The 23,085-nt window shown below is 42.0% G+C and overlaps 1 protein-coding gene across 5 annotated transcripts in view; it reads left to right on the forward strand.

Annotated features, from left to right (window-relative positions):
• The window catches only part of ASTN2 (astrotactin 2), a 911,658-nt gene that overhangs the window by 374,600 nt on the left and 513,973 nt on the right, over nucleotides 1-23,085 (forward strand). For all 5 annotated transcript variants that reach the window (XM_059071227.2, XM_067040875.1, XM_067040874.1 and 2 more), the window contains one exon: nucleotides 3,857-4,003. In XM_059071227.2, the coding sequence (XP_058927210.1) occupies nucleotides 3,857-4,003 (147 nt within the window). The remainder of the gene's footprint in view (nucleotides 1-3,856; nucleotides 4,004-23,085) is intronic.

Consider the following 23,085-nt stretch of genomic DNA (forward strand, 5'->3'; position numbering starts at 1 on the left):
TTAGCATTTGTTGTAGAGCTGGTTTGGTGGTGCTGAAGTCTCTTAGCTTTTGCTTGTCTGTAAAGGTTTTAATTTCTCCATCAAATCCAAATGAGATCCTTGCTGGGTAGAGTAATCTTGGTTGTAGGTTCTTCCCTTTCATCACCTTAAGTATATCATGCCACTCCCTTCTGGCTTGTAGAGTTTCTGCTCAGAAATCAACTGTTAACTTTATGGGAGTTCCCTTGTATGTTATTTGTTGTTTTTCCCTTGCTGCTTTCAATAATTTTTCTTTGTCTTTAATTTTTGCCAATTTGATTACTATGTGTCTTGGCATGTTTCTCCTTGGGTTTATCCTGTATGGGACTCTCTGTGCTTCCTAGACTTGGGTGGCTATTTCCTTTCCCACATTAGGGAAATTTTCACCGATAGTATCTTCAAATATTTTCTCAGGTCCTTTCTCTCTCTCTTCTCCTTCTGGGACCCCTATAATGCAAATGTTGTTGCATTTAATGTTGTCCCAGAGGTCTCTTAGGCTGTCTTCATTTCTTTTCATTCTTTTTTCTTTTTTCTCTTCTGCAGCAGTGAATTCCACCATTCTGTCTTCCAGGTCACTTATCTGTTCTTCTGCCTCAGTTATTCTGCTATTGATTCCTACCAGAGAATTTTTAATTTCATTTATTGTCTTATTTATCATTGTTTGTTTGCTCTTTAGTTCTTCTAGGTCCTTGTTAAACATTTCTTGTATTTTCTCCATCCTATTTCCAAGATTTTGGATCATCTTTGCTATCATTACTCTGAATTCTTTTGCAGTTAGACTGCCTATTTCCTCTTCATTTGTTTGGTCTGGTGGGTTTGTGCCTTGCTCCTTCATCGGCTGTGTATTTCTCTGTTTTCTCATTTTTCTTAACTTACTATGCCTGAGGTCTCCTTTTTGAAACCTGCAGGTTTGTAGTTCCCGTTGTTTTTGGTTTCTTCCCCCAGTAGCTAAGGTTGCTTCAGTGGGTTGTGTAGGCTTCCTGGTGGAGGAGACCGGAGCCTGTGTTTTGGTGGATGAGACTGCATCTTATCTTTCTGGTGGGCAGGTCCACGTCTGGTGGTGTATTTTGGGGTGTCAGTGGCCTTATTATGATTTTAGGCAGCCTCTCTGCTAATGGATGGGGTTGTGTTCTTGTCTTTCTAGTTGTTTGGCATAGGGTGTCCAGCACTCTAGCTTGCTGGTCGTTGAGTGGAGCTGGGTCTTAGCATTGAGATGGAGATCTCTGGGAAGACTTTCACCATTTGATATTACGTGGGGCTGGGAGGTCTCTGGTTGACCAGTGTCCTTAATTCGGCTCTCCCACCTCAGAGACTCAGGCCTGACACGCGGCTGGAGCACCAAGACCGTGTCAGCCACACGGCCAGACAAAGTTCAACCAAAGTTGTGATATTTATTTACCTTGTAGGAGTCCACATGATGTTAAGAGGCACTGTGGGAGGAGTATATTAATAGCTACTATGTCTTGGGTCTTGCGATTACCTTTTCCCTCAGCGACATCACCTCCCGGCAGGTCCTGAGGAGACCAGGCTCCTGTGAAAGAGAACTGGACCCCACAGTTTCCCAAAGCTGAAGCCCCAGTGGGTCCTGAGGAGACCCAGCTTCCGTTAGCGTGGATTCGACCCCCAGTTGTCCTGAAGCCCAGGCCATGAACATGGACTCAGCCCTGTGTGTTCCAGAAGCCAAAGACCCAGCAGGTCCTGAGGAGATGGACCTCCTGGCAGCTGTCCACAAAGCCCCTGTTCTTAAATTAAGCAATTTCAAGGTTCTGAGCAATGAACCTGGCAGGAGAGACATAAAGATGGTAAAGATGGGATCCCTTCCCTCAAGCAACTCACTGATTCTTAAGAAAAATAGGTATCCATACAAAAATCTGAAAGTCGAGTGTCAGAGGCTCCTGTTCCATTAGGGTCCATTTATCTGGGAGTGTTGGTTGTCTATGGTTGGCATGATTTTTGGTAGTTCAGTGTCTGTGTCTGGTTGGTAATGTAGTTATTATCACTTCTGGAAGATATGATGCATTTACTGAGACGCTGCCACATTCCAGGCACTGTGGTAGGCTTCATGATACAGTGGTGAACAGAAGACGCAGTGCCTGCCCCGAAGGAATTTACCATCACGTTACTAGAATCTAGTGTTTGAATAAGATATTTTAGGAAGCATAACAAATGTAGGCAGTCTTTCTCCCTAGAGGGAGAGGGATTTACACTTATGATTAATCTCAGTGAGTGACGGGAAACAAGGAAACAAGTGGATTTCTATGCAAAAGAAATAGCTCCTATGCTAATATTAACATGATGAAGAGCGCTCACTTTGGCATCACTGCAGCGATGCAGCCCTGCCAGCTCCTGGACTGGGTAGGAGAGAGCAGCGAGGAGGTATGAACATAGGGACCCACCGTGAAGGCCTCAGATGCCAGGCTAATCAGTGTGGACCACATCCTGTGGGCAGTTGCTCTATAACAGCTCAAGGGGTTCCACCAGGGAGTGAGATGGGAAGATGTGCCTACACCTCCCTCATCTCACAAGCAGACAGACAATAGAGGAGATGAGGGCTAAGAGGTGAAAATGCTAAGGACATAGAGTACATAGGACTGCATGCTGTTTAGTTGCTGTAAAGGAGGAAGACAGAAGACTGAAAGTTGACATCTAGGTTTCTGGCCAGTTTAAATGGCAGTGCTTTCAATACTTAGGGGAGCCCAGGAGAAGGAGGAGGAAGAGGCTTTAAGGAGACGATAATGTGTCCAGTTTTGAACATGTTGTTTTGTCATACTCATGGGATATTCAGAGAGAGATGTCCGGGAGGTTTGGGCATAAAGGTTTGCTCCAAATAAGGGCAGACTGGGTAATAGAAATTTGGGAAGCATTGTTCTAGACATGTTAATCAAAGCCTTGAAATTAGATGTGAATAGTAAAGCCAAATAATGAGACCCGTTGGGGGCTCAGGATGTAGTCCTTAGAATTTCTTTGCTGGCCCAGCACTCTCCTTGCCAGGCAGATCCAATCTACTCATTGTGCTGTGATCGTGAAATGGTCTTTAATCTTCCCAGGCCAAACTCCCCTCCTCATCTTGTGCCCTCTGTACTAGCTCTTAGCACAACTTGCCTTGGATTCGAATTAGCTGTGGATAAGCCCGCCTTTGCCCCCTATCCTATAAGCTCCTGCAGAGCAAGAACTATTCCTTATTCTGCTGTATGTGTGTCTCACCTAGTAGGTCATCCGTAGATGCTTGGGAAATTAACTTGAACTGATCGGCCTCTAAGTCTGTGAAACCCTTCTAGATGACAGACATTGTATATACACTATGCCACATGATCATCACAACCACCTGTGAGCTGTCTGTTATTATCGTCATCATGCACATAAGAAAACTGGGGTTCAGAAATTGAAACAGGTCACACAGCCAATGAGGGCTGAAGCCCAAATTTGAGCGCAGGTTGGTCAGACTCCAAAGCCCATGCTCCTTTCCCTAGGCCCTATGAATTCAACAACACAGTATCTTCTCGGTTGCTTCTAAAGTGAGTAGAAAGTTTAGTATCATCTAAATATTATCAAAAATGACCAGCCTAATTGAGAGGGGAAGAGTGAGAATTGGCACAGTTTTGAGGAAGTTTGTTTCTTTTCATCTATACCAAAAGGGATAATAAGCCCATTTTGCAGAGAGTTCAACAAAGACCCAACAGGGGACCCCTGAGCTGTCCCTACAAGCACAAAGGTTTGGAAAATGTGGTTTCTTTTTCCAGCTCCTCACTTGGAAAACAACAGAATTCCCAAATTCCATGCTATTCCTGTTTCCTCACCTCATGGACTTATGAATCTTTGTGTGTGTTTATGTTACTAGGTTTGCTGAAAAGCCCAGTGAACAAGACGGCCCTGATGCTGATCGCTGTGAGCTCCTGCATCCTGGCCATGGTGTGTGGCAGTCAGATGTCCTGTCCACTGACTGTGAAGGTGACTCTGCATGTGCCCGAGCACTTCATTGCAGACGGTAAGAGCTGAGCATCGGAGATGCCCCACACCTGCTCGGCACCTTGCACCCCTGTGTGCTCCAGTGTTCCCCATGCGTGGCCCAACCTCAGAATTATATTACTAAAAAAGAGAGAACATCCAAAGACCTTAAAAGAGGTCTTTATCTTTGAAAATCCTGGATTATTTGAATGGAACTAAAGACTGCTTTTATTCCATGGGCAAGGGTAAGGTTTGTTAATAAAGAAAGAATTCAAATGTGCATGCAGAAAGATTGAGCTACTTCAGAGAACCTACTGTTTCCTTATCATGCGTGTGCATCCTCTGCCTAACTGAAAACACCACCCCGCCCCCCAAAATAGTCTTTCCTATTTAAAAATACGACGAAGAAGACTGTATGAGCTTTGTTGGAATTTCCTAAGTGTCCTGGATTATACTCATATCTCATTCCCTGTAAATGTCCTTTACAAGCATGTTATATCCTACCATTTACTCCTCACCCAATTAGTTTGAATTAATGAGACACTGTAGTTGCTATACTCATTCACAAAGCATGGTCCAAGAAGCTGATTAAGGTGCGTGATATCTATTGCTAAAGTGCCCTCCAGAAAATTGTTCCAGTTTATATATTCCAACAGAATGTGATGTGTTTCCCCAAATGCTTGGCATTATTTATTTATTTATTTATTTTTACAATTTACATATATTATAACTTTTCCTTTACATACATTACAAAACATTATGTTTCTCTATAACAGAAATGTATCCATTTGGGGGAAGAATTTTTTTTTTTTATTGAAGTGTAGTTGATTTACAATGTTGTGGTAATTTCTGCTGTTCAGCAAAGTGATTCGGTTATACGTATATATACATTTTTGTATTCTTTTCCATTATGGTTTATCTCAGGATATTGAATATAGTTTCCTGTGATATATGGCAGGACCTGGTTGTTTATCCATTCTATGTATAATAGCTTACAACTGCTAACCCCGACCTCCCATTCCATCCCTCCCCTCCCTCCCTCCCCCTTGGCAACCACCAGTCTGTTCTCTATGTCCATGAGTCTGTTTATGTTTTGTAGATAGGTTCATTTGTGCCATCTTTCAGATTCCATATTTCAGATTCACTTAGCACCAATCCCAAGTGATAGCATATGATATTTGTCTTTCTCTTTCTGACTTACTTCACTTAGTATAATCATCTCTAGTTGCATCCATGTTGCTACAAATGGCATTATTTCCTTATTTTTTATGGCTGGGTAGTATTCCATTGTATATATGTACCACATCTTCTTTTTTATTATTACTTTTTATTGGAGTACAGTTGATTTACAAAGCTGTATTAGTTTCAGGTGTACAGCAAAGTGAATACATATATACATTATATATATATATATATATACACACATACTCATTCTTTTTTCAGATTCTTTCACATATAGGTTATTACAGAATATTGAGTAGAATTCCCTGTGTTATACAGTAAGTCCTTATTAAGTATTATTATTTTTAAATGTATTGAAAGTTATCATAAATATAATAAAGAAGAAATATTAAGTATGCAGCTTAATGAATTTTTACATGAGTTCACCCAGATCAAACATAAAACATTTCCAGCACCTTCAGCTTCCTTATGCCCCCTCCCAGTGAACTCCATCCCAGGGATAACCACCCTTCTAGCACCATATTAGTACCATTATTATTTTTTAAAATCTTTTTCCCATTGGATATGTATCAGATGTTTTTGAGATCCTTTATATTTGTCAGCCATATTTTAATGCAACTCGATTTTATCTCTAATTTTTTAAGTTATAATGTTCACAGCTTAGCACTAATCCCTTCAGTATGTTCTGTGCAGAGTGGAACTTTCACCTCCTTTCTCTCTTAGACTTATACTAAAGCATCCTGTGTTTACTCCTACTTCACCATAGTGAACTAACCCCTACTTTAAATTTTTTTAAATTATATTTTTATTGAGGTATAGTTGATGTGCCATAGTATATAAGTTTCAGGTGTACAACATATTTTGCCCAGTTTTTAAAGACTATATTCCATTTATAGTTATTATAAAATACTGGCTATATTTCCTGTGTCATACTATATATATCCTTGTAGCTTATTTATTTTATATGTAGTAGTTTGTACCTCTTAATCCCCTACCCCAGTCTTGCCCCTCCCACCTTCCCTTTCCCCTCTGGTAAACACGTTTGTTCTCTATATCTGTGAGTCTATTCCTTTTCTGTTATAATCACTAGCCAATTTTATATTTTAATTTTTATTTCTATTTTTCAATTGAACTGCAAGTAAGTTTAGTATTTCTCATCTTATATGCAGTCAGTTAATTTTTTGACCAAAGCAGAAGACTTCTGGTTCATCCCTATCAAATCGTATGTGCCCATAAGACAGGAAAATATGGGAATATGAAATGGCAGAGGCATAGCAGAAGTAGAAGGAACAAAATATACTGAAGCAACTAGGCACGTAGGCTCATGGAGCTTGGGACTGGAAAAATTGCCAGAACCTGGGTGTGGCTGGAACATGGGATGGGAGAGTAAGAGTGATGAAAACCAATAGGGCAAATTTTGACCATTGTTGGAGGCATGTGAACTTACTTTTATCACCACCAGTCTCTATTCATTAATTGTAGAATCTTAGGTCTTAGAGACATCCACATTTTGAACATTTATTTTCACGCATGTAGAAATGGAGCTCCTAAGAGGCTAAGTAACTTGCTCAGGGTCATGATAAATAGTTTAATGGCTGAGATCAGAGACTATAGAATAATACAAACAAAACTCAAATACTTGCCCTAGTACCTGCCACTTCCGTAGCCAAGTGATTATTTACCTCTCTGAGTCTCAATCTCTGCGTCTATAAAATGGGAATGATAATAATACCTATCTCATAGGATTATTGTGAAGCCTACAATTCCGTATTTATCAGATTTTCAGACAGCATGTAGGTGGGAAATAGCAAAATCAAAGGATTACCCAGGAAAACTGTAAAACTACTGTGGTGGCTTCAAAGGATAGACAAAAATGTGGTAAATTAAAAGGTGCCCTTTCCCGATAATTCTTATTCTGATCTCTGTCATAAACTTAAAGCTTTATAACTACATGTAGACTTGTCTGCTTCTGCCTCTAGACTGGAATGTCTGTGAGGCAAGAGTATCCCTGGTGACAAACATACCGCATGGCCTGTGATGGATGCGCAATAAATATGTGTTGAATGAATGAACAGGGCCTAAATTAAAGCATAATTATGAAAAGTTCTGTGGGATTCTTCTACCAGATGTCTAAGCAGAAAGGGGAGACTGAGTGAAGGAAAACGAAGGCAGAGGATGCATAGAAGTCAAAAAAATTGGAAATAACCATGGAATATACAAGGTTTAGAGACACAATTTAGCAAACATGGCACACACCGTTAGGAGGACCTAACCCAAAGTGTGTCAGTCTCGAGGCATCATGGAACCCTCTTTCCCTACATGCTATAATATCTTTGTAAGGAATGTACCCTCTGAAATGGGACATGTTTGTGTAAGTCTCATTTTTCTCATCTGTAAAATGGGGATTATTTTGAAAAGATTGAATGACATAATATGTATAAAATACCAACAGAGGATCTAAAACACTGGGATTGCTTAATAAATAACAGCTGTTATTACTCTTATTCCTAAAATGATCCATAAAGGAAGAGACATCAGAAGCTGGACTATGGTCAGACAAGAAGGTATAAGAAATTATATAGATGAGAGTAGCTATTTTCAGGAAAATGGAACAGGGAGTCCATTATATGCCCCCCAACCCCAGGCCCATGGAAGTCTTATAATGTCTTCCCAATGGAAGACATTAACACTTGAAGGTCCTCCATCTTCTGGGGATCTTCAGGAATCCGGAAAGCAACCAACACTTGAAGTCAGGTCGACAGCTGTTTAATAGTTCTAGGCAAGCAGACCTTCCACAGAACAATCGAGTGCCTCCTGTGGGTGGATAATCTCTGTGCATTGCTCATTCCATTCTCCCAACAGGTCTCCTAAGTGATCTTTATTATCCCTGTTTGACAGATAAAGAAACCAGAACTTGAAAAGCAGTAGAGTCTTGTTTCCCATGGGAGTGGAACATGATCTGACAAAGAAAAAATCATATGGGTTGGACCTAGTGGGGTCTCTAGCTCTGATTTCTGGAGATATGAGAGTGTTATTCAGGGAGGCAAGAGGGGAAATGATGACGATGGTGCCTATTTTCTTGAACCCTTATCATCACTTGGCATTCATATTTATAAATGCATTGAGATATAGAATAAATACAGAGTGCAGATTGCATGTGTGTAATTAAATTATTTTTTTACATATATTATACAGCCAGATCAAAATATAGGCCCCCACCCAATGCCACTGGCTGAGTTATAAACAGCGGTACCATCATAATGGGGCTTATCAGGATGAGAGAAACCCCTGTCAAATGGGAGAGAATCCATTGAGACAAGACCACCCAAGGATCATGGCCAAGACAGCTCTCACCTTTCTTACCTTCTCCCATGAAGCTTAAGCTGCCAAGCTGCCAGCCCTTTCTTAATAGACAGAGCTCTCAGCCAACCTTGTTCATTGGGTTGTCTGTGGTGCTGAAGTATTGAAGATGGCTGAGTAATGGGTTCGGTCTTCAGGAAGAAAATGAATTTTGCACTTGTGTTACAGCATAGTTGTACTTGATGCTTGCTGCCTATTACAAGAAAAAGGTCAGCATGATATAGTACTTGTCCAGAGCTCAGCTGGTAAGAACGATAAATACTAACAGAGTCCCCTTCCAAGCCCTTGGCAAATATCATCTCTTCTTTTGTCTGTGCCTTCTCAAGGCCACTGGTGGCTTTTTGCTCTGCTAAGCACATAGTGAAGAGATGGACTAGGTTTGTGTCCAAATTTACTGAATTTGGCACTTTTCATCTGAGGCCTATAAGTGATCTTCATTTGGGTTATCTGGGCTCATGACCCCCAGAACTAGTGAATCACATTTTCTAGGAATAGAGCCCAAGTATTAATATTCTCAACAAGAACTTGAGGTGATCCCTTAACAGAAGTTTGAGAGCTGCATCAGTATCTCTTTATGTGTTACTTTCCTTTCATCTAACAGATTAACAACTCCTTGAGATCTCTTGGAGCCCTGATAAGGGACTTTGGTTTCTTCCACCTTAGACTTGATCAATGCTGTATTAATGGAGCTGCCTTATGGTACAATTCCAGTGATTGCCCATAGCACTGAATACCATGTGAATGGTCCAATATGAGTTTTATAACAAGGCAGCTCTCATCACATGGATTTGGGCTTCACCCAAATTGCCCTAGAGGTAGCATTATTGATGAACGGTTATTGGTTAACATTAAAGGCTCATATGAGTTGAGATGTTAGTGTCTTCATCCCTCGAGGCTCCCATTGTATAATATGTCAGGATATATTCACCAGATTTCCTGGCCCTCTAGTAAGCCAGTAGAAGAGACAACTTTTAAAGGAATAAGGTGTCTAGATTAAATGGGTGAAATGGTTCCACTGCAGTGTGGATAGATAACACTATACCTAGAGTCGTCTGTTCCATTTTGTTCTGGTAGTTGTACTTTAATAAGCACAGAAGGTCAATGATATATTGGAAGGCATCCAAAATAAAGAAATTGCAGCCAAGAGATTGGAAAAACATTGTCAATACCTAATAACCCCTTAAGGAAAAGGTGGAGGAGAATCATTCTATAAGAAGAGTTGAAGGAACTTAGACAAAAAGTGAACTTCGAATTATTGAGCATATCTGTTATGAATATGACAGTGTTCAAAACACTTTACATGGAGTTAATAATATAATTCTCATATCAGTACTCTGAGGCAGGATTTAGCATCCTCTTTTTGCATAAATGGAAGGTAGTTTTTGGAGATGTTAAGTGATTTGGCCAGATTAACACACAGAAGTGAAGCAAGGTATGAAAACCCAAGACTACCTTAACCTCTCATCCAAGTTTTTTCCATGTCCCATGCTTCCACAAAATTGACCATGATAATTATCATTTGTCTTGAAAAGAGAGCAGGCTTGTTCTGGAAGTCCTCAGGAAGCAAACTTAGGGCTATATGGGTGAGGAGGGTGGTCAGAGATGGGAGAAGATTGAGTCTTAATCTGGAAATGTCTTCACTTTCTAAGCTTTAGTCTCATCTATAAAGTGGGGGATTATAGCAGTGCATATCTCCTAGAGCTATTGTGAAGAATAAATGAAATAATGCTCATAAGGCTTTCAGCTCAGTACCTGAGACCTAGTAATGTCTCAATAAATCATATACATGTTAGTAGTTGTGATAATACTTGTTTAATATTGGAAGGGGGTCCTTGTAAGGTAATGAATTCCCCATCATAGGGAATTTCCTGAAAATAGATGACCACATTTCTATGAAGCCATAGAAGAAAAGTGAAGGAATGTGTTTGGCTAGGGTACAAAATATTTTGAATCAGAGCCATTTTATCAGACTATAAATTTTTAAAACACTTAAATTTTTTTTAAATTTTATTTATTTATTTATTTATTTATTTTTTAAATTTATTTATTTATTTATTTATTTTTTTGCGGTATGCGGGCCTCTCACTGTTGTGGCCTCTCCCGTTGCGGAGCACAGGCTCCGGACGCGCAGGCCCAGCAGCCATGGCTCACGGGCTCAGCCGCTCCGCGGCTTGTGGGATCCTCCCGGACCAGGGCACGAACCCGTGTACCCTGCATCGGCAGGCGGACTCTCAACCACTGCGCCACCAGGGAAGCCCCAAAACACTTAAATTTTTAAGACCTTTAGAGTATGTTTGTTTATTCTTTACTTCCTCATCCCTGAGTATCACGCATTCTTTGCCTAGGCTCAGAAATGGAGTGAGACCCAGGAATGGGTTATGGCCAGTGATGGCTCTTGACTAAATACAACCCCCTACCCAAGCACAGATTATGTTCTTTTATGTTGATATGCTCATTGTATAAATATCTATGCCAAAATATCTGTTTGTTAAGGTCAAGTTAATGTGTTAACCTTGACTTTTGGGTTGGACTAAGGTGTATTCAAGTCTTCTCTATTCCCTGTGACTGAGGAATTGGGGATTATGCATATTCTTTACCAGCCTATGAAATCCTCAGGTGGAAATGTTCATCATTAGGATGGCCTGGCTCATTAATATGCCACATTTGTAGCTGCTTTTGGACACAAAATTATATACAACGAATCTTGTTCTACATTTATTTGCGTGCACCCCTACTTTATGTCTTTCAACCCAAGAGAGTGAGCTAGTGTGTGGCTGTGCTGTTAATAAGGAATGAGGTTCGTAAGTGACTTCAGAGCAAGTTTGCAGTGATTTGAAAACATGGGAGGGGTATTTTCAATTCTTAGAAGTGGAAGTTACACTGCACTGAAGGTGACCACTTAGTCACAAACCACCAGGCAACTTGTCTAAAAAGAGTAGTTCCTTGGACATCTTGCTCTCTGGAATCATCTGGAGCTTTGTTTTAAAATGTTCAGTTTTTATTTCAGACATCTGAGCTCCATGGAACATGTTCAAGTATAGAAGTGCTCTACAGTATGACCTCTGCCTTTTCCATTCTTAACTCCTTTGCATGCACTTACTACTATTTAGACAGATAGACTGCCTGGCTTTGTATGACCTCATTTCTATGTATTGCAATCCTACCCATGTCTAAGACCTAAATTAATTTTCTCCTTTCTCCAGAAAACCTTCTTCAACAAAAACCCCAAAACTTCTTCAAAGGAAACGCCCATCAGAAATAATCTCTCCTTCCTTGAAAATTACATAGAACTGTATTTGTATCTCTCTAATAACCCCACAGTCTAATTTCCATCTCTGTTATTGTTATGTATTTGTCACTGGAACAACTGACATAGTCCAAAGAACTGGCCTCCTGCATTAAATCAAGCGCCTTTCCAGTTTTTTCTTGACTTTGCAAACAGAGCAATCTTTTAAAATGAAACATCTCAACATGTTGCATCCTCCCATAAAACTGTTCAAGTACTGCTTATTGTACTTATTATAAAGATTGAACTCTTTAACATGGCCTTTAAGTCCCAGCAAGATCAGGCCCCTGCCTGCCTCTCTAACCTCACCTTATACCAGTTTCTCTACATTGTTTTCTTAAATATCCTTGGCTGTCTCCTGCCTCAGGGCCTCTGCACATGTCCATCTTACTCTCGGGAAAATTTCTCCCCAATTCCTCAGTTTCTTCGGTACAAATTCCATTTACCATACAGTGATTGACCTCCCCTTTCATTTCCCAGTCTCTGTTGGGCCCATAACTATTCTTTCTCCTTGAGCCCTGCTCTATTCCTTGATTGCACTCATTTCCATTTGTAATTATAGTCTTATCTAGTTAATGTTGAGCTCTCCCACTAGGTTGCAAGCTCCTTAAGGATAGACATAATATTTGTTTGTTTTGAACATTATATTCAGCACCTGGGACAGCGCCCCAAACAGAGTGCCCCCAAAGCTTTGGTTGAATGAAAATAAATAAATAAATAAAATGATTTTAATAGCTAGTCTGAAATTTTCCTCAAGGGCAAAGCCACAGTTTATTCATGCCCTAAACTATTGTGAAGCCTAACAAAGGTTCTGACTCAGTAGACATATAATAAATTATGACTGTGAAATGAATGAAGGGAGAAAGGGCAGGCAGGTGGATGCAGATGCCCTAAGAAGATACATTTCTGGGGAATGACGGGGCAAGAAATCTGAGGCTGCCTCCTCTTCTTATGACTGACTTCACTTCCCAAGGCTTTTGCTCCCATCCCCAAAGATAAGAAACTCCAATCAAACTCACATCTCTCCCCCTCCAACACCAAAATGAAACAAGACTTATCCCAGAGCCCAGGAAGAGGGGAAAATATAAATTGAGCTGAGATTCAGTACACCCAGGGGGGAGGTGGCAGTGAAATACAAATAAACCATATTAATATGCTGAAATCAGGAAGAATAGGTTGAACTCCAACCCAGATTTAATAACTATACGCGAGAGGGTGCAGGAGAAGGCAAGCCTAGGTTTCAGTCAGAATTAAAATGAGATCTGTAATGAAACTGGTAATATAATTAAAAACTGTGAAAACTTTTTCCCTTCTCCCTCTTTTTGTACTTAATGGACAGCTTGCTAAACAATGGCCTGGAGCTGGTGCTGGTGCTGTGGAGAGCCCCTAGAGTGGATTCTGTTGTTGTTGTTTTTTCCCTCAAATCTCTTTATTAGAAAAGTCTAAGTCCACAAAACCATGGAAGGAAAAAAATGCTTCAAGCCATTTCTTCCTTAAATAGTAACTGATCCCCAGGTTAAAAGTGACAAGGGGCTTGAGGGGAGAACAAACCCCGGAAAACCATTCTAAGGAGCTGACCATGTTCAAGCTTTTAAAGATATCACAACAGCCATTCCAGTTGCAATTTTTAATGGCCCTTTGTGCTATGATGTTAACTTGGCTTCCTACCAGGATGAATTGTTAACTAATTTCCCTTCTTAACAAAAGGTATAACTGAGTTTGACATCCAAATGTGGAGACTAATTTCTGTGTTTTGATAGCAGATCAAGTCCAAAAATATATTAATAGGAACTAGAGGCAGAGGATGGTTGCAGGGGCTAGGGGAATTTAATTTATTCTCGTTAATAATTCTGCCGTTGTGGGCAGAAGCCCACTTTGACTTTTTGACTAGGAGGAGAGAGTGGCAGGTGGGAGCTTTGATGGGATGGAGCTCAGGACTATGGCGTTAGATGTTCCATCATTGTCGGCTTGGTGTTTGCAAAGTGGTGTAGGGTTGAGGCAGTGGTGCAGTGCTGGGATAGAGGTCACGTGGTACAGAGGTTAGGTGCATTGATCTGTGCCCAGCGGATGTGAGTTCTACTCCCAGTTCTCCTGTGTTCTAGTTTTCTGACCTTGGTAATATTAATGCACCCCCTGCTTCTCGCTTTTCTTTCCAAAAGCAGTGTTGATACTCCTTGCCTCAGCTGAGTGTTAGTGGGGCTGATGAGTGTGCATGCCCTTGGCCAGCTGTGAGAATAGCTCTGATGATGAGAACGCTGTGCTTTTCCCTTTCTGTTTGTTCAGTGTTTTATTATTATTATTATTATTTTTTTACATTTTTATTTATTTTTTTTAACATCTTTATTTGAGTATAACTGTTTTACAATAGTGTGTTAGTTTCTCTTTTACAACAAAGTGAATCAGTTATACATATACATATGTTCCCATATCTCTTCCCTCTTTTGTCACCCTCCCTCCCACCCTCCCTATCCCACCCCTCTAGGTGGTCACTAAGTACAGAGGTGAACTCCCTGTGCTATGCTATAGCTTCCCACTAGCTATCTAGTTTACATTTGGTAGTGTGTATATGTCCCTGCCACTCTCTCACTTCGTCACAGCTTACCCTTCCCCCTCCCCGTGTCCTCAAGGCCATGCTCTAGTAGGTCTGTGTTTTATTCCCATCCTACCACTAATCTCTTCATGACATTTTTTTTTTTTTTTTTTTTAGATTCCATATATATGTGTTAGCATACGGTATTTGTTTTTATCCTTCTGACTTACTTCACTCTGTATGACAGACTCCAGGTCCATCCACCTCATTATAAATAACTCAGTTTCATTTCTTTTTATGGCTGAGTAATATTCCATTGTATATATGTGCCACATCTTCCTTATCCATTCATCTGTTGATGGACACTTAGGTTGCTTCCATGTCCTGGCTATCGTAAATAGAGCTGCAATAAACATTTTGGTACATGACTCTTTTTGAATTATTTTTGAAGACAAAGAGGTTGAGAAGAGGTCTTTAGTGGGTATGGCCAGGTAAGAAGAAGGTACAATTTTAGAGAGGCTTAGCTTGGCCCCACGGAAGAAATTAAATAGTTAAAAATGCATTCATAATATCACACTTCTTTTTTTTTTACATCTTTATTGGAGTATAATTGCTTTACAATTGTGTGTTAGTTTCTGCTGTATAACAAAGTGAATCAGCTATACATATACATATACATATATCCCCATATCTCCTCCCTCTTGCGTCTCCCTCCCTCCCACCCTCCCTATCCCACCCCTCTAGGTGGTCACAAAGCACAGAGCAGATCTCCCTGTATCACCACTTCTTGATTCATGTATAGTGCCTGTTACTTCCCTTCCTTCCTCCCTCCTTCCGCTGGTCAGCAAATATAGCACATCACCTTCTCTGTGGCGTGCTTCGATGCTCAGGGATGCAGATATGGATAAAACAGTATCTCTGGCCTTCCCCAGTTTGGTGGTAGTAAGACACTACCAAGCAGGTGAAATAGGAAACACAGTGTGGTAAGAGTCTTAATGGGGTTTGCCGTGCGTGCTATGGGAAAATAGGGGAGGAACAGCCAAGTACCCCAAGCTGGAGATGGGGTGTGGTGCTAAGGAGAGGATGTCTTAAGGAGGTGCTACCTGAGTTGGGTCTTAGAGCCACTGGTGCTTTCCTGGAGGTGGGTGATAGATGACACAGGCTTTCCAGAGGGATCGTGGACACTTTTCACTGTATCCCTATAGACCCTGCTTCTCAGGCCTCCTGGTAATTGTGATAAAAACAACACTGTGGAGGACTTCCCTGGTGGCGCAGTGGTTGAGAGTACGCCTGCCGATGCAGGGAACACGGGTTCGTGCCCCGGTCCGGGAAGATCCCACATGCCGCCGAGCGGCTGGGCCCGTGAGCCATGGCCGCTGAGCCTGCACGTCCGGAGCCTGCGCTCCGCCAACGGGAGAGGCCACAGCAGCGAGAGGCCCGCGTACCGCAAAATAAAAAAAACAAAAAAACACTGTGAAGTGGTAACATTTACAGAACATTGCTAAGTGCCAGGCCCCGTGCCGAGTGCTTTGCAAAGCATTACCTCATTTAATTCTATTACCACATGCGGTAGATCCAGGCATTTCCCCCATTTTGAATTTAAGGGAAACGAAAGCTGAGGGAGTTTATGTGACCACCTCAATGTCACACAGGCAGGAACGGGTTGAGCAGAATTATTTCAAATTAGTGGCCACAGGATGTGGTAGACAGAGAATTAGTCAATGACAAGATCAGGTTGTACCTCTGCCACAAATTCCCCTTGACTTTGGGCAAATCTCTGCTTCTCCAGGCTTCTGCCAGGTTTTTTCATTGTAAAATGTGGGAAAGGAAACAAGATGGTCTTAAAATTCCTCCCTGGCCTCACATTCTAACAGCAGAATGAGAAATCCTGGGGTTCAGAGTCCCTCTTTACTCATCCCATTAGGTATGTGACCTCCGGAGTATTTACGCAGTCATTCCGTTAGCATTCTCAGTCCTCTGCTTTCTGACTCTTGTCTGGGACAGTCTGTGGCTTAGGCAGCCCCTGAGCGAGGATCTTGGGAGCAGAGGCAGCTGAGCAAACCTTTCACAGCCCACAAGTTGCCATTTGAAGAATGCTTCGAAGGATCACAGCCAAGCTTGTGCGGGGACCGCAGGCTCCCAGGGCTGCTGGGATGCAACAGAAAGTGGTGGGGAGGTGGGCCATGGTGGGAAGGATGCTTGTCAGTCTTTAAGTCCCAGCTTCAGCTGCTGAGGGACCTTAAACATCCCGGATGCCAGCAAGAGTAATGGGAGGGGGAGGATGCATCATATTCAGAAGGAAATGATGAGATGGGAGGAATAATTAAAACCTGTGTATCCCTCCTGCTTCTCTACCCCCGCCCCCGTGCTCATTCCTCCCCCTTTCCCCCTCCCCACTCCCGGCCTGTGGTGCCCAGCAGAGCCTTGCTGTTTGGCTTTCCTCCCTAGCCACACCTCTGAGTTATCTAACCCAAATATATCTGCAGCTGCACATCCTTTTTTTTTTTTTTCTTTTTGGCTGCTGTTGGCAACTTCCTGGAGCTCTGCTAAAGTCCCTGGGCATCTCACCCTTACTTGGAATTATTCCCAGAGCCTGGACCACCCCCTGAACTTTCCATGTCTTCCCTCCCCTGCTTTCACCCTGATTCTCATTTGGACTTTATCAGTGAATCCATCCATCAAGACCGTCAGCTGACACTGCTGAGTGTCTGCTCAGTGCCAGGACTCTAGAACTCACTCAGAGACTTATCTGCACTAAGAGAGTGTGAGGTAGGGAAAAGAACAGGAGATTTAGAAGGAGAAAACCTCCAGTACGAATCCGCACTCCTCCACTTACTAACTATGGATCTTGGATGAGTCACCTTACTTCTCTGAACCATCAATTTCACCATCTATAAAAGTACAGCTCTTCGCCGCTACTTCACAGGGCGTTGATGAGGTTGAAATAGAAAGCGGTATGAAAATAGCCTATAACAGGTGCTCAGTAAATGCTAAGCATGCCCTCAAAGGGATTGCACTTGTTATTTAAAGTGATTGGATAGCTGTAAAGCAAAAGACAGCACTAGAAGGCAGATCATAATCTGGACCAGGCGGGGCATATAGTTAAGAGTCAGCAGAGGCAGAAATAGAGACACAGTTGTAGAGAACAAACGTATGGACACCAAGGGGGGAAAGCCGCGGGGGGTGGGCGGTGGTGGTGAGATGAATTGGGCGATTGGGATTGACGTGTATACACTGATGTGTATAAAGTGGATGACTAATAAGAACCCGCTGTATAAAAAAAATAAATAAAATAAAATTCAAAAAAAAAAAAAAGAGCGAGATTGCCAGGGAAGCCTGGTATTTTTCACTGGACAGATCTGGGTAAAGCTTCAAGGAGCTAGAGGATTTAATTTGCCTTGGATCTGTCCCATCGGAGGAAGCTGGGTGGACAGGGATTGGAAGTGAGACTCTGTGCTTTGTTGGAGGTGATGAGAGAGAGTGAAGACAAGGATGACCTTCTAGGCGGAAGGAACAGTGAGAGCAAAGGTGTGGCAGGAGCAGGTAGCATCCAGAGCATCTGCGGCTCTCTGGGGCTTGAGCGGGACGAAAAAGAGGAGCAGATGAGAAGAGCAAGGGTCTCTGTGTTGGGCTTTTACCGTGGAGGTGGTCGGGGGTCACGAAGCCGCTAAAGGGTTTTAAGCAAGGGAGTATAAGTAAGGTAGTTGCTTAAGAGACAGTGCAGTGTGGCAATTCAGAGTTCAGGCTGTAGAGTCCCATGTATCTGGGCTCAACTGCTGGTTCCATGAGTTACTAATAGTTATTTGACATTACAAATGTTACTTAACCCTCCGGTGTGTTTCCTAATCTGTGGAGTGGACATAATAATAATTAGTTCCCTCTTAGGAAATTTAAATGAGATAATATCTCTCTAGTATTTAATCAAATGTCTGGCAAGCACTAAACACTGGGTAATACTTGTTTTTATTGACATCATCATCTTCATCACTCTCTCCTAGTCTAAGTTAGTCTCCCTCTTAAATGATCCTGAACTTTTCTTTTTTGCACTCAGCACATTCACAATTGCTTATTTGATGTCTAATTTGGTTAAGATTCTGAGCTGTAGATTCACACTCCCTGGGTTCAATTACCCGGCTCTGATATTTCCTAGCCATGAAGCATCGAGCTAGTTATTTAATTTCTACGCCCTTGTTTACCCATCTTTGAAAGGGGGATGATAAAAATAAACCACCTCAAAGGGCAATCGAATGATTGTATAGGAAGCACTTGATAAGGGCTCGGCACATAGTTGAGACCTGGGAAACAGTACCCCTGATAATGCTACTTTAAACCCCTAAGAGCTAAGATTGTAGCTGTCTTGTTCTTGTGGCGTTTCCAGTACACAGCCAGGGTTCAATACAGATCTGTGGACAGACTGACCACAGTGCAGAAGGTGAGTCTGAGGGCCCAAGACAGAAGGCAAGCAATTTATTAGGGGGCTGTTACATTTAGTCTATATGGTAATGTCTGAACGAGGGCATTAGAAGTGAGAGTGAAGATAAGGGAGTCCTACGGAAGGAGAGCAAGGAACCTTAGCAGCTCATTGCAAGGGGGAGCCAAAGAAGGAACGGGGTCAAAGACTACTTGACATCTGCCTCCTGGGATCCCTTAGAGGCTGGTGACCCCAGACATCAAAATAAGAGTACTTTTTGCCAAGCTGTGAAGTGCATGAACACCAACAGCAGAGTGCATGGGTTCAAGTCCTAACCCCACCTTCCCTATGATGCTACTTCATCTCCGGAAAAACAGGGCCGCTAATGCACCGGGAGCCAGTCTGGGATCCTGGGGGAGTACGTGGTTGTTAAATGCAAGAGCCTGGCCGTGGCGAACACACGCAAAAGCTAGCTATTATTTCTATTCTGCTCACGCACCAGCTTTCCTACGTGAGATCAAGAATCCGGTGCCCACCTCTTGGTTATGTTTGTAGCAAAGAAGGGCAGAAAAATGCAAGGAACTTTGAAGAACCCACCGTCTTAGGACCTTTACAAATCCTACCGAGATGGAAATGATTAGTAAGAGATGCCACTGTGCTCTGTGAGCAAAACTAATTTGCCAGATCTCTGAAGGCTGTGCTCCTGGAGGTTTGAATCATTTGAGTAACATTTCAGGTGAAGTCTTATCACAGTCTTCGGTCCAGGATGGAGAATGGAGAGAGTGATCAGCCCTGGCCCTCACACAGGTGCGGACATGACCGGCGAGTGTCAAGGCTCCGGGGGTGGCCGTTTCCTGAAGAGACTCCCAACGCAGCATCAACGTGCGGGGCATGCGGCCTGCCATGGAAGCGGAGGCTGGAAGGGAGGCCCAGGGGCCCAGTGATTGGCGCTGGTGTCACATTTGAAATATGGAAACAATGAACAGTGGCAGCTTCCGCCTCAAGAGAGAACGTAGGTGCAGGGGTGAGGGGCGCACAGTGGCCATGTGGCACATGGCAAAGCAGCCAGCTTGGCAATTTTCTAAATCGTAGAATGTGAGAGCCAAAAAATATTCTCAGCCTTACCTTTGCTCGTTTTCTGTCTCATTAGCACTCCAGCCAAACGAAATGGCTGTTTCCTGAAGGCCCAGGTTCTCTTTGTTTTCCTTTACAGCCCATTCCTTTCCTGTCATCTAAATCCTCTTTTCCCTCCACTCCACCTCGCTGCTGCTTCCTAGTACTTAAATGTTCAGCTCAGATGTGGCCACCTTGACTTTGCAGGGGAGACAAGGGCCCCAGCTCTGTGCCTCCAAAGCTCCCTGTTTCATCTTCATCACAACCTTGATGGTGGTCTCTGGCAACTGTCTAGTTATCCTGCAACTGAACCATACACTACTTTCAGGCAGGGTCTCTCTCCTCCACCTTGATAGCCTCCAAATTTTGTCACAGTATCCAACAAGGAGTGGGAACTCTGTCTTTTTATTTTTTTCTTTATTTATCTGTTTTTTAAAAATTTATTGGAGTATAATTGCATTACAGTGTCATGTTAGTTTCTGCTATAGAACAAACTGAATCAACTATATGTATATATCCCCTCCCTCTTGAGCCTCCCTCCCAACCCACCCCCATCCCACCTCTCTAGGACATCACAGAGCACCGAGGTGATCTCCCTGTGCTATACAGCAGCTTCCACTAGCTATCTCTTTTACACATGGCAGTATATATATGTCAGTGCTACTCTCTCAATACATCCTACCCTCCCCTTCCGTCCCTGTGTCCACAAGTCCATTCTCTACATCTGCGTCTCTTTTCCTGCTCTGCAAATAGGTTCATCGGTACAATTTTTCTAGATTCCATATATATGCGTTAATATACAATATTTCTTTTTCTCTTTCTCATTTACTTCACACTGTATGACAGACTCTAGGTTCATCCATATCACTACAAATGACCCAATTTCATTCCTTTTTATGGCTGAGTAATATTCCATTGTATATATATATCATATCTTCTTTATCCATTCATCTATCAATGGACATTTAGGTTGCTTCTATGCCCTGGCTGTTGTTATAGTGCTGCAATGAACATGAGTACATGAATCTTTTTGAATTATGTTTTTCTCAGGGTATATGCCCAGTAGTGGGATTGCTGAGTCATATGGTAGTTCTGTTTTTAGTTTTTTAAGGGACCTCCATACTGTTCTCCAAAGTGGCTGTATCAATTTACATTCCTACCAACAGTGCAAGAGTGTTCCCTTTTCTCCACACCCTTCCTGGCATTTATTATTTGTAGATTTTTTCATGATGGCCATTCTGCCTGATGTGAGGTGATACCTCATTGTGGTTTTGATTTGCATTTCTCTAATAATAGTGATGTCGAGCATCTTTTTATGTGTTTCTTGGCCATCTGTATGTCTTCTTTGGAGAAATGTCTAGGTCTTCTGCCCATTTTTTGATTGGGTTGTTTGTTTTTTTAATATTGAGCTGCATGAGCTGCTTGTATATTTTAGAGATTAATATATATGACAAACCCACAGCAAACATTATTCTCAGTGGTGAAAAACTGAAAGCATTTCCTCTTGATCAGGAACAAGATAAGGGTGCCCACTCTCACCACTATTATTCAACATAGTTTTGGAAGTCCTGGCCATGGTAATCAGAGAAGAAAAAGAAATAAAAGGAATCCAAACTGGATAAGAAGAAGTAAAACTGTCACTGTTTGCAGATGACATGATACTATACATAGAAAATCCCAAAGATGCCACCATAAAACTACTAGAGCTAATCAATGAATTTAGTAAAGTTGCAGGCTACAAAATTAATACACAGAAATCTCTTGCATTCCTATACACTAACAACAAAAAATCAGAAAGAGAAATTAAGGAAACAGTCTCATTTACCATTGCAACAAAAAGAGTAAAATACCTAGGAATAAACCTACTTATGGAGACACAAGACCTGTATGCAGAAAACTATAAGACACTGATGAAAGAAATTAAAGACAACACAAACAGATGGAGAGATATACCACATTCTTGGATTGGAAGAATCAACATTGTGAAAATGACTATATTACCCAAAGTAATCTACAGATTCAGTGCAATCCGTATCAAATTACCAATGGCATTTTTCACAGAACTAGAACAAAAAATTTTACAATTTGTATGGAAGCACAAAAGATCCCGAATAGCCAAAGCAATCTCGAGAAAGAAAAAAAGAGCTAGAGGAATCAGGCTCCCTGGCTTCAGACTATACTACAAAGGTACAGTAATCAAGACAGTATGGTACTGGCACAAAAACAGAAATACAGATCAATGGAACAGGATAGAAAGCCCAGAGATAAAACCACACACATATGGTCACCTTATCTTTGACAAAGTAGGCAAAAATAGACAATGGAGAAAAGGCAGCCTCTTCAATAAGTGGTGCTGGGAAAACTGGACAACTACATGTAAAAGAATGAAACACTTCCTAGCACCATACAAAAAATAAACTCAAAATGGATTAAAGACCTAAATGTAAGGAACTCTGTATTTTTAGATCTATTTCCCATTCAAGACATCAAAACAAAACAAAACAAACAATTATAAAAACAACAACAAAGCTCAAAAGCCAGTCTGAGACATTTACTATGGTTTTGTTTGTTTGTTTGTTTTGTTTGTTTGTTTTTTGTGGGACGCGGGCCTCTCACTGTTGTGGCCTCTTCCGTTGCAGAGCACAGGCTCCGGATGCGCAGGCTCAGCGGCCATGGCTCACGGGCCCAGGCGCTCCGCGGCATGTGGGATCTTCCCGTACCAGGGCATGAACCCGTGTCCCCTGCATCGGCAGGCGGACTCTCAACCACTGCACCACCAGGGAAGCCCCTACAATGTTATTTTGATGACGATCCCTATTGCAGTTTTATTTTGAAATCCAGAATTAGATCACATGATCTGACAATGGGATGGCCTCTTTAACACCAACCTCAAACCCAGGAAACATAAGCTGCATGGTTTCCAAAGCTACCCCAGAAATAGAATGGGGGCTGGAGAAGAGAATTCTCACTGAGGTTGATCTCAAAGGATCCTTCAAGAAGGGAGGGGTTGAGTTGAGCATTAAGGGTAGGTTGCGCTTGGACACATTCATCAACCCCCTCAAAGAATTTGTTTGAGGAGAGGATGAGACTGGTTTGTGCAAAAGCAAGTTGAGCTCAGCTTTTCCCCCTCCCTTATCAAGCTGCTGAGTCAGCCCTCAGCAGCTCCCAGTCTCACACCCTCCCCATCCTCACGCTCCCAATAAGATCTATCTATACAACAAGCACATACTTATGGGATAT

Source organism: Kogia breviceps, chromosome 8 (genome assembly GCF_026419965.1).
Source record: "Kogia breviceps isolate mKogBre1 chromosome 8, mKogBre1 haplotype 1, whole genome shotgun sequence".
NCBI lineage: Eukaryota > Metazoa > Chordata > Mammalia > Artiodactyla > Physeteridae > Kogia > Kogia breviceps.